This window comes from Tubulanus polymorphus, chromosome 9 (genome assembly GCF_964204645.1).
Source record: "Tubulanus polymorphus chromosome 9, tnTubPoly1.2, whole genome shotgun sequence".
Taxonomy (NCBI): domain Eukaryota; kingdom Metazoa; phylum Nemertea; class Palaeonemertea; order Tubulaniformes; family Tubulanidae; genus Tubulanus; species Tubulanus polymorphus.
The window spans coordinates 14,581,561-14,598,713 of record NC_134033.1 but is presented as its reverse complement, the minus strand read 5'-3'; the positions used below and the strand labels follow the sequence as shown (position 1 = coordinate 14,598,713).

General features: G+C 36.5%; 2 protein-coding genes and 1 long non-coding RNA gene across 3 annotated transcripts; 2 read left to right on the top strand and 1 right to left on the bottom strand.

Moving 5' to 3' along the window:
- The first annotated feature begins 195 nt into the window (after positions 1-195).
- On the top strand, positions 196-3,892 carry LOC141911020 (uncharacterized). The gene is made up of 8 exons (XM_074801964.1): positions 196-424; positions 987-1,039; positions 1,170-1,336; positions 1,660-1,906; positions 2,414-2,506; positions 2,745-2,913; positions 3,218-3,405; positions 3,693-3,892. Exons 1-8 carry the CDS (start codon positions 328-330, stop codon positions 3,786-3,788), a joined length of 1,110 nt encoding a protein of 369 aa, XP_074658065.1. The 5' UTR covers positions 196-327; the 3' UTR covers positions 3,789-3,892.
- Positions 3,893-4,886: 994 nt separating this feature from the next.
- On the top strand, positions 4,887-9,087 carry LOC141910783 (uncharacterized). The gene is made up of 8 exons (XM_074801579.1): positions 4,887-5,035; positions 5,151-5,197; positions 5,291-5,457; positions 5,630-5,876; positions 6,039-6,131; positions 6,344-6,506; positions 7,301-7,494; positions 8,440-9,087. Exons 1-8 carry the CDS (start codon positions 4,930-4,932, stop codon positions 8,533-8,535), a joined length of 1,113 nt encoding a protein of 370 aa, XP_074657680.1. The 5' UTR covers positions 4,887-4,929; the 3' UTR covers positions 8,536-9,087.
- An 11-nt stretch (positions 9,088-9,098) lies between these two features.
- Positions 9,099-15,933, bottom strand: LOC141910784 (uncharacterized). Its single transcript, XR_012619925.1, has 8 exons — positions 15,419-15,933; positions 15,171-15,332; positions 14,928-15,084; positions 14,667-14,836; positions 14,487-14,580; positions 13,711-14,395; positions 13,470-13,624; positions 9,099-13,384 (listed from the first exon to the last, which is right to left on the bottom strand). It is a non-coding gene; the product is annotated as an uncharacterized LOC141910784 (long non-coding RNA).
- Positions 15,934-17,153: the final 1,220 nt, after the last annotated feature.

Here is a 17,153-nt window from a genome sequence, read left to right as displayed (position 1 = left end):
TATATAGGGCCTAATTAAAGCATTACAGTGCACCGTATATGATTTTTAAATGCTCGCATATTATATGATTTTTAAATGCTCGCATATTATTAGTAGAGATAATCATGGAATCAAGTTCATGTTATGAACAATATATATCATTATATAGTTATATCGCTGATTGGTAAAGTTTAGTTAATTGTTTCCGAACCCACACGCGATCAGTGTTGTGTGTGATAGTGTAGTTTTATCATTACGGTCAGTAGGGCGTCACCGAGATTGTGTGAAAAAGTGCTTACCGGACCCGTAGTAGATATTCAGTACACCGACGTAGGCAGAAACGACATAATGTCGGCAACTAATCACAAGAAATACTTTAACGAAGAGGAACTCGTTTTGCCATTGACGCTGCCCGATGGCAAACGGATTTTCTCCTATGATATGGGTAAGTATGTTATTAAGGACCGATGATTGCCCATTTGTTCCATTACTCTCGATATAGTATTCGGTTTGGTTTCATTTGAAAACTGTCAAACTTCAACATGTTCTAAAGCCTTTTCTTCCTGAGTTCAATCTTAACGATTTACGTATTCAGATAAGATGCAATAAACGATGGCAGTTTTTTTCTTGAACACAGCATCGATGAAAATATGTATTTGATCTGCAAATATAGTGTGAAATAATTTGCACGAAGTACAATCATTAGAGCGCCCCAAGGGTGGATCCGGACGGGAGTACAAGGAGCACATGCTTCCCGTCGCAATTCTTCTCCGTCTTTTGAAAAACAATGGCTTGCAATTTTGTTCATGGCACAAGCTGCACAAGACATTGGCCTAGTCACTTAAGTCCCAGGGCATTGCATTAAGATGCCCTGAAATTTCATAATTTTCAAGGCCCCTGGTACAGCTTGGATATTTCCTTTTTGAACTGCATGCCCTTTCCATATGTTCCTGTCAAATTCTGCCTCCTGGTAATTGACTGAAGTAGATTATCTAATTGATTATCAGGTGGATCTTTGTTCAAGCTGGCTTACGCGGTCAGTTCAGACGACAAAAGTCAGGTAAGTTCATGTTTAATTGCACCTCGTAGTAGGTGCAATGCCTTATATCCCATGTTTCCAATGCGCCCGTCGTCATATTTTCGACCTTGAAAACCTTCGTTCTTTTTATGTTAAACCTGCGCGCGCGCAGGTAAAGATTAAAATGGTGACCTTCAGCAACCATGACCTCGACGATGCTTTGAACTTCATCGAGAAGGAGATACTCGAAACCGGAAAGAGGGATGACGTCACAGCCTACGGTTCCGGAATCGGCAGCCGAATAAACATGGAGAAACTGTCCAACAAATTCGATATCAAGTAAAAAGGAAAAATTGTATATCAAAATACCACGAAGTTTATCTTTATATCTTGAACAATGATTATTGTTCCAAACATCAAGTGCGGTTGTGATTGTTGTTAATAGTTTATTTCTTAACTAAAAAGTACATTACAAAAATACAGTCATAACTATTACACAAATGAAAAAGAAATGTTAAAGAGAGTACTTCTACATTGTAAAGCGTTGTAAAGAAAAGGGACAAGAAGGAACCCCAAGGGGGTGTTAGCCCTGAGAATCGGACGGGAGGTCCTTATCGTTATCTGCAATATGATAATCAGTTCTTTTCCACTACCATTTCCAGAGACAACAATTTCACCGATGAGTTCGTGTGTTTTGGGAAAGGATTGCATTACATGCTGACAGAGTTGGACGAACCGGCGTATCTACATCCGTACGAAGACGCGACCGTACCGAGCAGAGCCGAACTCGGCATGAATAACTCGTCATTCGTTAAAGTCACCGAAGAAGAAGAGCTGACGATGAGAGCGAAAAAGGATTCGTTTCCGGCTCTGCTCGGGTTTTTTGGTAGTGGTCTCGGATTTATACTGGTGAGTTCCGTCGTTGCGGGGAATCTTTGCTGTAAGAAATTGAAAACACTTAATTGACCGACCGACATCGTTTCTAGCTTCCTGCTAGCCACATCACACTAAATAATGCGTTCATCGATAAAACGTATAACATTGATTTCCTGCGATTTGACGTCACTTTTATAATGCCCAATTGCTTTGTATCACGCCAGTTCATTTGCATATACATTAAAAATTTAAACTGCGTTTTTGTGTGACGTCACGGTTTGTTTTCAGCGAACACTTTATAAATTCGAATTCAATCTTTAATCAGTTAAAACTTACAAAACGCTTGCGCCCGACATTTAAACAATTCGTAATAAAAAAGGACAAAACACAGGAATGACACAAAGCACAAAGTTACAACTGGGGTTCCATAAAACAGCATCAGCTTCCAAAACCGATTAACGATGTATTACAGCAGAATAATAACATTATCTAATGTATTACAGCAGAAATAAAATAGCAGCTTTTGTTTGAATTGTTAAGGTCGATGAAGACGGTTCGGTTGACATGGTAGGCGGTGCTGCGGCTGCTGGTTTAGCATTTCATTCACTCGGAAAGGTTCTGACAGGTGCAAAGGTAACTTGCATACGTGCATATACGACGTAACATGAAATGTTGCATACTTTCTTTCGATCTGAGCTTTCAAAAAACGGCGTACGTATTTCTAATAGGCGTACTGTCGAACGAACTAAATCGTTCAATTATCCGAACCCTGATTTATCTCAGCGTCCGTACCAGATGTCCACCCGTCCAGACGGCTTATATCTCCGTTTCGGGATCTCAACAGTTTTATCCGTATATTTTTGTTATATAGAGTTACGAGGAATTGATGGAATTTGCCGGGAATGGAGACTCACGTGTTTGTACTACGACCCTTGATGATATGTCTGTCGGTGAATACGCCGAAATGGATCTTCAAGCTTTCAACGAGAAAACCGATTTCGTTTTCGAGGTTTTTCCATTCGGAAATATAGTGCGAAAAGGTCAGACTTAAAAAATCGCATGGTGAATATTTGTTAGTCAAAATAGAGGAGCCTTACTCAGCATTTGAATCGGAGGGGGGGGGGGTGAGTTGGCTGAGATATCCGAAGAAGGAAAGGTATTTTGGATATAACAATAATATTTGCAAAAAGGGCGCTTTTCCAAAAGTTTCTTCCCCCCTCCTCTGGGTAGTCTATCAACTGCTATTTTGCAGGACTGTTTAGTATCATACTGTAACTATAACCTATCGGAATCAATGGTACCTCATCTACCTTTCCTTTCAACCGATTTGTCTTTCATCCATAGGTATAAAGAATCCACGAAAAGAAGATCTAGCGAGGTCACTGTTACACATGGTATGCGATAGTGTGATAACGACAGTACTCGGATTAGCTAAAGCCTATAAACTGAATAAGTGTTACCTGGCCGGATCGTTTTTCGCCAAAGGTGATATAGCCAAGCAATACCTCGCTCGACTTCCGACGGTCACTAACGTAAGTAGGATAACCATATTCTTTGCGTTATTTCATAAGACAATAAATGATGGCAATTTTTTCTTGGTACGACGTAAAAGTGAACCACAACCCCACATTCAACAGATTCATTTCATTCCGGAAAACAAAATCAAACACGCGACCGCTTGATATGCAGCGAAATCTAAAAAAAATCACAGTTTATTCAACATTTTAATCAATTTTAATCTTTTTTTCCTGTTTAAATTCCTGTTTCATTCCTGTCAACGACAAAAGTTCTCATCATTTTCATTTAATTCACATTGCAGACGGTTGGCTGGCCGGTTTATCCGCGGTATCTCAAATTTGAAGGGTATATAGGAGTACTGGGTGCAATAATAGATCATTTTCAAGCTAAGAAATAAAAATCAATGCGGGTAGCTGAATTTAAAAAAATAAATCCGAACCGTCGTTCAAAATGTTAAAACAACGAGATACGAAAAATAAAGAAATAATATATTCCTCCGAATCGTTTACCTCTTTATTTCACTTCTGGGGTTGGTCTGTATTTTATATATATGTTTTATGAGGCTCGAACCGTCTTTACATTTTCTCAAACTATTCTGTTCAACGCTCTGTATTAGACTGGTCGCCTGTCCAATTCTGCGCCACCTGCATTCGCAGTCAGAATAGTCTAACTGAAGGTAGAGACCGGCAACCAGTCTACGCTCTGTGTGTGAATCCTCGAATTAGGCGAGTGCTCTTGATAGGAAAATACCAAGTAACGCATGCGTTTAACAAAACTATCGATTTATTGTTCATATCTATACAATTGTTATATAGGAACGACGTAGAGATCAAATTTATTGTTTTTATTTTTGTTTTTTTTTAAAGATGGGATTTCGTTCACAATATTTACAGTTGTATCGATACAAAATATATAGTAGAGTGTTGAAGGAAGGGGTTATGTACGATCCCTGAAGCGCCGTCCGTCCCCCCGAGGTTGATTTCATAAGTTTAGATTATTACGATTGAATCACATTACGTCAGTAATGACGTAACTTGGCCACGCTACGTAATCCCTTACGTAATGTGATTCAATCATGGCAAAATTGTAGAATTTTTTGTACAGTCATGTGGAAGGGGAAACAATATATTTCTATATTCGATACAGATACAATTGGTGTGCGATATAAATCTGTAAAATCATTTCAGGGAACGTTTAAAACATTTTTACAGTTCTTTAACGCTATTAAATATAAATGCCAATAAATTTGGATTCAGATGAACACAATGAAAATACTTTTAAGTAAATACAAGAAAATAATGTCTATATTTTGGTTTTCTAGTGCTTACGTTTGTCAACAGATGGCATCTAAAGTGCTGAAATCGGACTCAAAAAAGTCCTTGAAAGTCATTGAATGAGATTGGTTATGTACACTTTGAACCCTGATAACACGTAATATCTAAAAACCTAATTTGATCGTTTGATTATCAGTTGCGTCATCGGGTTTTGACTATGAACCTGAACAAAATCGATATCTATGTGTTTAACCAATATAGAAAATGGCGGCGACCCAGAACAAAATGAAAAAGTATTTTAATGAAGAGGAACTTGTTTTGCCTTCGACGGCGTTGCCTGGAGACAAGAGGATCTATACTTTTGACGCAGGTAAGTAGTTTTGTCATGCCGTGTTCCTAAAATCACATTTACAGAGGATTCTGGAATGCATGGGATTGCAGGATGAGATGAAATTAATCCTATGTATCTATTCATTCACAATTAGGAGGATCGTTGTTCAAGTTGGCCTACACCGCTGGAGGCCGAAATCAGGTACGGTATATCCTTGACTTTGTTTACGTTACCAATCCATTACCTGTTTCGCTGTTGGTATTCCGCATAAAAATCTTTTTTTGAAAATCTTAGGTCAAGATAAAAATGGTGACCTTCAGTAGCCTTGACCTAAGCGATGCTGCGACCTTCATTCGTGAAGAGATAATCGGAGATGATGATCGAACAGACGTCAAGGTCGTTGGTACCGGGATCGGCAGATGGTTATTTTTGCATGAATATGGCAGTGAACTAGGCATCAGGTTGGCAAATATTTCATGCGATTATTCATAATGAACATTCTATGATGCTGTAACAATTTATTTTGCAAAATGAAATTCATTCATTCATTCATTCATATATAGCTCCTTTTCTGCTCAATAAATCACCGTCCCGTTCTCGTTCCTTTCTGACAAAACTGGTTCTGAAACGTAGCCAAAACGATCTAACGGACGAATTCGCGTGTTTCGGAAAGGGACTCCATTACATGTTGACGGAATTGAATGAATCCGCGTATTTGTATCCGTACGAGGACCCGACTGTGCCGACCAGATCCGAATTCGGGATGAATGCCGTAAAATTCGTCAAAGTAACAGAAGAGGAAGAACACAGGATGAGAGAGAAACAAGACACGTTTCCAGCTCTGCTAGTATTCTGCGGTAGCGGTCTAGGATACATACTTGTAAGTCGAGATTGTTGTTGGGCCCTATAATCGTTGTCCACATCACTTTTTAACAGACATGCTAACACTGTTTAGCATTTTACGTATCAAAACCCGACAAAGGTTTTTTTACAGGTATTTCAGCATAAACTGCTGAAATTTACCATGAATATTTCTACGTAGGTCGATGAAGATGGTTCCGTGAATATGATTGGTGGATCTCTCGTAGCAGGCTCGGCGTTCCATTCTATAGGAAAACTCTTAACCGGAGCTGAGGTGAAAATAGATACAAACAGCCCCGCAATTTATTCCTACTAATATTGATAATTTGAATATTTGAAAAGCTCGATATTTTTTCTCAACCGGAGGCGACTTAGATAGCCTATTTAGCAAATTAAGGGCAGATCTAGGATTCGGATTCTTCGAAGGGTTGGGGGGACCTGCCAGTTGGGATGGTCACTGAATTTGTCATTTTCTGTTTGCTGTAGACTTACGACGAACTGATGGAATTTGCTAGGAATGGTGATTCTACCGTTTGTACGACGACCGTCAAAGATCTTAATGTAGACGAGTACGCCAACATGAACTTGGCGTCTTTCAACGAGAAATTCGTTTACGAGATTCTGCCGTTTGGAAATATCGTAATGAAACGTACGTAAACTTCGTTTATTTCACAAGAAGAAGTTGAACTATTTCTATAGAAATCGAAATTTCTACCTAAATTCTAAGAAATTCATCATACAGTTTCGCTCGAGGTTTATTTCTTGTATAAATCGTATTTAGGGGCATTTTTTAAAATCAGATTGACGAGGCTCCCAACCGTAAGCTATTACGTGTTTATACATGCCCTGTAAATTCGAGAAAAAAGACTATTAAGTTGTCCACAAGTCGGTGTAGCGTCGGCAACTAATCGCCTGAAAGCCATACTACCAAAAGATATTATATCATCTTAACCACCCTAAACCTAGACGAAAAGTGTTTGTGATTATTGTGCACATGTTGCGCGTAACGTTATGGTTTGTTTGCCAACCAGTGCCGGAGATTTGCCACACATAACAAAATGAGGGGACTTTTTCGAGGGGAAATTTCGAGGGTCATGTGAATTTGCCAACTAATGGCGTAGTCGTAGAAAAACCTACAGGGCGGATCTAGCCTCAGTTCCCGATTGCTGCTCAGTCCTGTATCCAGGCACAAAAAGGGGGTCTGGGCGTCCTCCCCTTAAAAAAATTTTGAAAAACGCCATCAGAAGCGATTTATGGGCATTTCGTCGGCCATTACCGCTAACGATCAGCAGTGCGCGGGTTCTATATAGGCGCACTCCGATGGGAAGAAACTTTCCTGAAAGACTCCCGAGTTTCGAGCGGTAGGCTAGATCTGCCCCTGATGTACGCGTGTGCCGCAACATTGTTTTTAATTTCCAGTTACCTTTTCTCATGTTGATTCAGATTTGGAGAATCCACGTAAGGAGGATTTGGCCCGATCGTTATTACATATGATCGGTAGCGACATTGTCTATTCGGTGTTTTCATTCGCTAGAGCCTATAAATTGAACAAGTGTTACCTGGCCGGATCGTTCTTCGCCGACGAAGCCGAAATAGCCAAACAATTCATCCGGGATCGTCTGCCAATGATCACGAATGTAAGTAAGATAACCGGTGTCAACTCAGTTTTCGAACAAGTTTTCATTCCTTGATAATTGTTTTAGTGTAAAACCGAAAATTCGGGTGCTTAATAAATTTTAATAGTTTGCGATATTTTAAAAAACTTTTTCGATCTCGTGATTGTGGGATTTATATTTTACTCGTCTCTCGCGGGTTCTTTCGGGTTCTTTCGGGCGCGTAGTTTTACCAGTTTTCGAAGTTGATAAACGAACCCGCCGCAATGCAATATAAGACTCCGCCCGAGTTGCATGTTTTTGAGAGAATACGAAATACTTAATATCTAACACGGAAATCACTCTCAAGTCGGTCCCAAAGCCCCGAAGGATCCGACTCGAGCGGCGAAGTCTATCTGCGTGAAAATCAATCGTTCTTACGTCGTTTGAGATTTCAACTAAATCCCATCGAGAAACGGAAATCTCTATTTGGATTTCCTATTTTCGAAGTAACTTTCTAGAAAACCTCACACCGGCTTGAAACTGTAATTATTTCAAGTCGCTGAATGAAAAATACAGAACGAAAAGCAGATCTAACCATTTTATACTTTTTTTTTGCTTTGTGTGCAACATCTAATATTCAACAAATCATTTTCATTATTTGAATACTTCGATGGACACAATCATGTTCCATCTAGGATAAGGCGAGAAATCTCACAATATATTCAGCCCAACATCAAAAGAACTATTACATCACGCGTGCGATTTTGGCTAAATATTTAGCCGAAACCTTGCTCGAAATATATACCATTTTACTACGGAATTTTTCATTTTTGGCCGAATTTATTGTCGTGGGATTGCTCTCTCGTTATTCGCCTTGAAAACGGATACCGTATTGTTCTATCATCTCCAGAACTCCATCTAGATTTTCTCCAGGATGAAGATCACGATGAAATAGCTTTGCCTAAGATATTCTTTTCATAATTTCAGATCTTCGCCTGGCCAGTATACGCACGGTTTATGAAATTTGAAGGATATATCGGCGCAATCGGGGCAATGATTCACTGCATTAAATCTAAATCTTAATCGCCGTGTAGTTAATCATGTAATGTTAACACATAAGGAAAATAAACTTTCGCACCAAAAAGTGCTATCACAGGATACTAGGTGCTCCCAGCCTCTGCTTCTGCGTTATATAAAAATCAAACCGATCATCAGTGGACAAATCAAATTAGCGGGTGGTGAAGCCATCAAAAAGTATTGCCGAGGAATTTCGAAGGTTACTTTAAATTCTAGACCGTATTGGGCAATACGGCTAATACGGTCTGGATCCGCCCCTAATGGCTTAAGTGACAATCAAAAAGATCGCTAATTTCGTAATTACTCTTCGACAGCTCAACACTCGCTTCTAACTGGTCAACAAGTGTCAGGTTTAAAGTTGTAAGCTGTATTGCCAATGATATAATCGATTATCATATTTTCCGGACATCCTCGTCTCCGCACCCTGTTCGTGCCGGGGAATATTGGGTTGAAAAAAGAGGTGCATTGCAAGATAATAAAAAACCACTGACTGGTGAACTAACTAAGTTCACAGTTGTAGCTTATTAACTAAGCAAATAAAGAGTAGCAAACAATCAGATTTATTCTCATACAACAATTATACAAAATGCCAGGTTTGTGCTCGAGGGATTATAATGCAAGTTCCTCAAACACGTGGACTGTATTTCAAAAACAATCCAATCATGGACGTATAAACTATAAACTAGAGTTTATACGTCCATGCTCCAACCATAGACTCTAAAACGGAAACGTCTTTGGCCCACAACCATGGACTCTAAACGGTAAGAGTCCATGGCTCCCCGCACTAAAACCAGAGATAAACCTGGCAAAATACTCTGGAAAGCGTAAGATTTAATGAATCAATCTGATTTACTTTTTTACTCTTAAAAGTTGACCTGGCCGGCTGCCTATCTATATTAGGCCTTCATTACTTTTTTTTAATCGTGATCAAGCTAACCATAACAGACCCGGCAGATAGAAATGAACTGATTACAAATTTCATTGATTTATGAAATGGCCCAACCCATCAAGAAAAACAAGGTATCATTTTTAGCCTTGTAATGACTTAGATTATCAAAAATATAAAATTACTAGCTTTTAATATCACATATGCTACATCATGCAAGGTATTTCAAGGTTTTATTCACCAAAAACATTTCAACTGCAATTGATTCATACAATTTGAATCAATAGGAAAATAACAAAATTGAACAAAGAATTGTTAACTTTGATCCATTAAACACCGACAATTGGGACTAGTCTGAATGTCTAAGACTATTAATTTGACAATTCATGAAGTCACTCGCCGGGCATAAGTGACACTTGGTTATTTCATGAAATATGAAGCATTCAATCATATCAACTATTCAAATGACAATGTGAGATTTAGGATATTCTGTTTATACATAAAACTGCATAACATATCTCCAACATATAAACATTAAAACTGGACATAAAACCACAAATTCACTCTCTCAAATAATCAATATCTAATTTCATTTAATTAACATTGTTTTTGTATCATGTAATTTCAACAAATGGGTGAACTCAGAACTGTATTCAAGCATTAAAACTAGAGATAAAACCTACAGATTCACTGTGGAAAGCTTGAGATTAACTAATCGATCTTTATTTTCATTAACATTATTTAACAAGATAACTAGAGTTTTTCCAACTTTGATATTTTCAAACATTATCAACGTTATTTTCTACACATTGTTACGTTTAATGCCAAGTATTTTGAAGGTTTTTTAATTAAGCTATATGGAGTAACATCATATAGATATTGTTCAACTATCCATTTGAATAGAGCTAAGTAAATTACAAACAACTGATTGCTGAGATGTCTACAATTATAACTTTTTCGATATTTGAAATGCAGGGTCCGATCTAAGCACTTGTTCGATTGCCCGGGACAAGTATATTCTCATCAGGGCAAGTAGGTTATCATTATCACTTGTCCGCCGGGCTAGTGCAATTTTAAGCTATTTTCCCATTCGATACAACGAACACCAATTGGACTGCCTGTGAAGCGCATGTAGCTTTTGGAGGGGGCAAGTGAAATTTCAGATATGCTTGCTCCCAGGCAAGTGGCTTTCATTCCTTAGATCGGACCCTGAAATGCTTCTTGTGCAGATTTGAATCAGGCCCATATACGCAGGAGTCTAGTGCCTTAATTCTAAGCACTGCCAGCTGGCTCGCACTGGATCCTCCATAACCATATAGTGCACGTAAAACCTGTCCAACATTGTATGTAGGAGTTATGAAAAATAAATATACTTTATATAGACATTGTAAAACCGACAATACTAATGAACACTGTTCATAAATCCTCATTTATAAAAAGAACCGCTCCACTTTATTTGATAGGGCCTCAGTTTGATAGTTGCTATAAACTTAACTATAGACAATTGATAAGTTTACCATGAATAATGAAACGTATGTGTCGTTTTATTCTCATGACAAAACCTTGCTAAATGACAGGTATTTACGTACTCGAGGAATTATCATGTAAGTTCCTAGTTAACAAATGAACTGTATTTTAAAAAGAGTGTAACATAAAAGCATTCAAACTAGAGACAAATCCTACTAAGTCATCCTGGAAAGCTTAGTATTAACTTAACGTTCTAAATTTCATTTTCATTAACATCATTTTTACTAGACAACTAGAATTTTGCTGCACCTTGTCTTAACTAAAGATTTTCAAACATTATCATTTCGCTCATTTGATACAACGTTATTTTAGAGAAAACATGACAATAATTTTACGATTGATAACTAATCACGTTTATAGCTGTTTAACATTTTTTCTAATAAGAGTAAACTGTATCTCTCCCCGATATTAGCCCTAAAACAATTAACAGTTACAGCAGTGACAGGGTGTGAAACATAGGTTATAGGACGCGTGATCTTTCATCAGTTATTTGAAGCATTCTATCGAAACAGATATTATTTTAGTGTGTGTGATTTATTTAAGGTTTATGGTTATTTGTTTTGTTTATTACTGAGCCGATAGAATGCTTAAAACAACAACAGAAAAGATCTCGAGAGGTTGGGAAACACGGAGAAGGTTTTTCTATGAAAGAAGAACCCTTTAATAATTAGATGAGTTGATTTAAAAAAAATTCCTGATGATGACGGCCTATATTAACTAATTGTTTGTTGGTTTTGTTTATTTTTTCATTACTTTATAATTTCATTTGTTTTTTTCATATTATTTATTTTGTTATGTAGTTTTTATCAATTTGTTTTTAAATTATGTTCTCTGTATTTTGTACTATTTATTAATATTTACATCATCAGGAATTTTTTAGCGGTGAAATTATGGCCTCACTTAAAAAAGTGCTACAAATTCACTGCTGCACCTAAATAATAGTTTCCTTATTAAACACCCCGATTTGAAGTTAAGTGGTCATTGAAAGCCACTCAACCTTATGATATGGATGACAATGAAAGAAGTTAAAACAGCTATAAACAAAATCAAAACGATCAAAATCATTGCTGGCCATTATTATTCATTCCTTTATATTACATTATTCCTAGTATTACCTCTCATACCTCTGTGGATACAATGTACTATGATATAAGTTTCATATAACTAGCTAGGATCACCTACATGGAAACACAATGCTAAAACTCTATGTGAAAATCGAGATATTCTACTCATTAGTTAAATCGCTTTAATGGGCCTTAAAATTATGGCATCAAAAATACATCGACACTTTGTTATATAAACTTATTATTTGTACACAGAACACTGCCTAATATCATAGTCTATGTTTTCCTTAACTATACGTGATGATGTTCGGGTGGCGTAGCCAGTTTGTACTGAAGGCCCGGCCCTTCACTTTTTGGCCAAGGAATCATCTTCAAAACATCTTTATTCAAAACCAATAAACTTGCTTGGCGAGTTTAGGAGTCCAAACTAATTACGTACCAACTTCCTTTATTGCGTTTAAAAGTTGCAACTGTTTTACTGACTACACTCTCCCTTTTGAACATTTAGACTATGCAAATTATTTTCACACTCAGGAAATATAAAATGAATCACTAATTCTAATATTACCGTAATAATCGAATAAAAGACCAATTCATCCTATGAACTAAGCCATTATTACAAATCATGCAAAGCTATGTTCAACTAAGTATGAAGGTTATCTGAACTATCCTGTCGATATTCTATCTCAGTTTAGGTGTATTTCAACCGATCTATGAGTCGAACTCAGACACAGTACACGATCAATACCATGAATTAATGGAGCTTAGATTATATGAGACTCAAAGAAGGGACTGTCACATTACAAAGGACATGATTTATCTGTTTACAAATCAAAACAGTTTGCCTAATCAATATAAAGAATCAGGAGGATGCCATTTTATTGAAATTTTCAGATCTGAACAGTTCCTTCCCAGGCCCCGAGCCCTAATTATCTAACTTCAATATTCATTCATCAACATTAAATCTATTTCTTTAGTTTATTCTGTCTCTTCAAATAGACAGTGAATTTTGTAAACCCATGTTACCTATCGGACTTGTTTGTAAAAAGGTGATACGTAAAATAAATCAATACTTTACATAATCTACTGTCGTTGCTGCTCCTGAATAAGTGTTTAGACGATACACATTGTCTCTGCTGCTCCTGAATAACTGTTGATAATATACACTATTGTCTCAGCTGCTCCTGAATAACTGTTGATAATATAAACTAATGTCTCAGCTGCTCCTGATTAATTGTTTATATATAAGACACGCATTGTCTCTGCTCCACCAATTGTAGAAGAAATCCATCATGAATTTCTTTGGGGCTGTCATCAGATCATCTTTTTCTATCTCAGTGGCGGCTAAACCTTAAGTATCTCTTCTGTGGCGTATTCGCTGCAATGATTAAAAGAAGATATCCTGTAATGACAAAATATTTTATTTAGAATTAATCGTAATGATTCCATGTATATCAAGTTACCTTTTATGATTGCTGGGTTCATTATTGGTGATTATCTTATTATTTCCATGGGTTGATGAGTATCTAGTTGGCCTCATCTGTGTGCTTTTCCAGTTGGTCAATTTTGGATGTGTAGTTGTTCTCAAGCTGGGTTCTTTCTTATAGTTGAAATTTAGCTGCAATGATTAAAAGAAGATATCCTGTTATCTCGCAATATTTCATTTAGCATTAATCATAATAATTTCAATAAAAATCAACTTACCTTTAACGATTGCTGGGTTCAGTATCGGCTACGATCTTGTTTGTCGTTGGTCGATGAGTTTAATTCAGTGCTATGGTGTCTTTGAGGGCTGTCGTCAGATCATCTTTTTCTGTCTCGGTGGTGGCTGAATGTGCAGCATCTCTTCTTTTGTCGTTTTCAGTGTATTCGAACATTAGTTTTAGCCCCCGATAATTCATTGTAGATGCAGCATTAGTTCCTCACTGTTTGAGACTAATGACTGTAGATTAAGATGCCGAGTATATATCAGATCAGCAATGTGGACCAGGGCATAGATTTTGATTATTAAATGCCTCCTATAAGAATGCTTTCTTATAGATTTGATTTAGCTGAAATTAATTGAACATATCCTACGATCTTGTTTGTCATTGGTCGATGAGTTTAATTCAGTGCTATGGTGTCTTTGGGGCTGTCGTCAGATCATCTTTTTCTGTCTCGGTGGCGGCTGAATGTGCAGCATCTCTTCTTTGTCGTCTTCGGTGTATTCGAACATTAGTTTTAGCCCCCGATAATTCATTGTAGATGCAGCATTAGTTCCTCACTGTTTGAGACTAATGACTGTAGAATAAGATGCCGAGTATATATCAGATCAGCAATGTGGACCGGGGCATAGATTTTGATAATTAAATGCCTCCTATAAGAATGCTTTCTTATAGATTTGATTTAGCTGAAATGAATTAAAGAACATATCCTGTATTCACACAATATATCATAGGCTATAACATTTATCATAATAATTTCCATGTAAATCAACTTACCTTTCAAGATCGCTGAGTTTAGGTGGTTTTAATCAGTAGATTCTAGATGACTAGTTGATCTCAGGCTGAGCTTTTCCTTATAGATGTGATTCAGCTGAAATGAATCAAAGAACATATCCTGTATTCCCCCAATATTTCTTTTAACATTAATCATAATAATTTCTATGTAAATCAACTTACCTTTAATAACGATTGCTGGGTTCAGTATCGGCTATGATCTTGTTTGTTGTTGGTCGATGAGTTTAATTCAGTGCTATGGTGTCTTTGGGGCTGTCATCAGATCATCTTTTTCTGTCTCAGTGGCGGCTGAATCTGCAGCATCTCTTCTCTGTCGTCTTTTGGCGTATTCGCTGCAATGATTAAAAGAAGATATCCTGTAATGACAAAACATTTTATCTAGAATCAATCGCTATAATTCCATGTAGGCCTATATCAAGTTACCTTTTATGATTGCTGGGTTCATTATTGGCGATTATCTTATTAGTTGGTTGGTTGATGTGTATATTTTAGTCGGCCTCATCTGTGTGCTTTTCCAGTTGGTTGGTTTTGGACGAGTAGTTGTTCTCAAGCTCGGTTTTTTCTTATAGTTGATATTTAGCTGCAATGATTAAAAGAAGATATCCTGTTATCCTGCAATATTTTATATAACATTAATCATAATAATTTCCATGTAAATCAACTAACAGTTTACGATTGTTGGGTTCAGTATCGGCTACGATCTTCTTTGAGTCGGTGAGTTTAATTCAGTGCTATGGTGTCTTCGGGGCTGTCATCATATCATCTTTTTCTGTCTACGTGGCCGCTGAATCTGCAGCATCTCTTCTCTGTCGTCTTTTGGCATGTTTGCTGCAATGATTAAAAGAAGATATCCTGTTATCTCGCAATATTTCATTTAGAATTTATCATAATAGTTTCCATAAAAATCAACTTACCTCTCAAGATTGCTGGGTTCAGTATCGGTGACGATCTTCTGGTTTGATTCTTCCGCAGGCTGTTCTAATCATTATTTGATTGGTAGATTTCATTTGATTGATTCGAGTTGGTGTCCCTTATAAATTTGCCGCACCCACCGGGAGCGAAACAGGTGGTTTTTTTTCAAAATCGAAAATAGAAGTACAGATATAGTTGTGTGATCGGCGGTCGAGTTTACATAATTTTTTTTTTCAAAGTCGAAGTACGTAATTGGGAAATTCGGTCGTGGTTCATTAAAAAATCTTCCAACCAGTCTGAATGGGCAAGCGACTGATTGGGGTCAATTAAGTTGACTGCCTATTTTAATACATCAAGATTTCGGATATCTATATTACAAGGTTGAAGATCATTTTGTCCATTTTATGACTAGTTGATTAGTAGTTGGGCTAAAAAGAGAGCAGAATCATGTGAGCAGAAAATCCTTTCGAATATCACGGATCATAATGAACGTGTCAATTCACATACAAGATCAGCAATGTGGACCGATACGTAGATTTTGATAATAGTCAATTAATAGATTATATCTATATGAAATTCAACTCATATTGTTATTCATCTATATTCTAGATATCTAAGCAATGGTTGATTATTATAGTTTAACAACAATTCGATTAAAGCAGCTATAGTCATCTCTAGGAATACCAGAGTTACAACAAATTTAGTAATGCATAATAAATCTTATCAAATCGTTTTTCTACTATTTTTCTCTTCCACCTTCGTTAATTCTTGATTTGTCTCTTTCTCTTTGAATCCCAGGCGACAGTAGCCTTTTATTGAAACCCAAGCCCATCATACAGTTAGTAATATTGCCCTATGTACCCACAGATGGTGACATCTGTATCCATTGATTGGTATTCTAATCTATTTCAGTAATTCTAAACATTTTTTCTGCTATTTTAAAACATCTAGATTTTGGATATCTACATTACAAGGTTTATTTTTTTTCTGCCTATTTCATAAAATCGAGATTTTGGATATCTATATTACGAGGTTAACTTTTTTTCTGCCTATTTTATTACATCGAGATTTTGGATATCTATATTACAAGATTTATTTTTTTCTGCCTATTTTATTACATCGAGATTTTGGATATCTATATTACAAGGTTAACTTTTTTTCTGCCTATTTTATAACATCGAGATTTTGGATATCTATATTACAAGGTTTATCTTTTTCTGCCTATTTTATTACATCGAGATTTTGGATATCTATATTACAAGGTTAATTCTTTTTTCTGCCTAATTTATTACATCGAGATTTTGGATATCTATATTACAGGGTTAACTTTTTTTTCTGCCTATTTTAATACATCCTGATTTTGGATATCTATATTACAAGGTTTATTTTTTTCTGCCTATTTTATTACATCGAGATTTTGGATATCTATATTACAAGGTTTATTTTTTTCTGCCTATTTTATAACATCGAGATTTTGGATATCTATATTACAATGTTAACTTTTTTCTGCCTATTTTATTACATCGAGATTTTGGATATCTATATTACAAGGTTTATTTTTTTCTGCCTATTTTAATACATCCTGATTTTGGATATCTATATTACAAGGTTTTTTTTTTCTGCCTATTTTATAACATCGAGATTTTGGATATCTATATTACAAGGTTAACTTTTTTTCTGCCTATTTTATAACATCGGGATTTTGGATATCTATATTACAAGGTTGAAGATCATTTT

Coding starts and splice junctions, on each gene's coding strand:
- LOC141911020 (XM_074801964.1), top strand. CDS start 328: ATGTCGGCAACTAATCACAAGAAATACTTTAACGAAGAGGAACTCGTT. Junction 425..986: donor GATTTTCTCCTATGATATGG/GTAAGTATGTTA, acceptor ATTGATTATCAG/GTGGATCTTTGTTCAAGCTG. Junction 2,507..2,744: donor AGGTTCTGACAGGTGCAAAG/GTAACTTGCATA, acceptor TTTGTTATATAG/AGTTACGAGGAATTGATGGA.
- LOC141910783 (XM_074801579.1), top strand. CDS start 4,930: ATGGCGGCGACCCAGAACAAAATGAAAAAGTATTTTAATGAAGAGGAA. Junction 5,458..5,629: donor GGCAGTGAACTAGGCATCAG/GTTGGCAAATAT, acceptor TCTGAAACGTAG/CCAAAACGATCTAACGGACG. Junction 5,877..6,038: donor GCGGTCTAGGATACATACTT/GTAAGTCGAGAT, acceptor ATTTCTACGTAG/GTCGATGAAGATGGTTCCGT.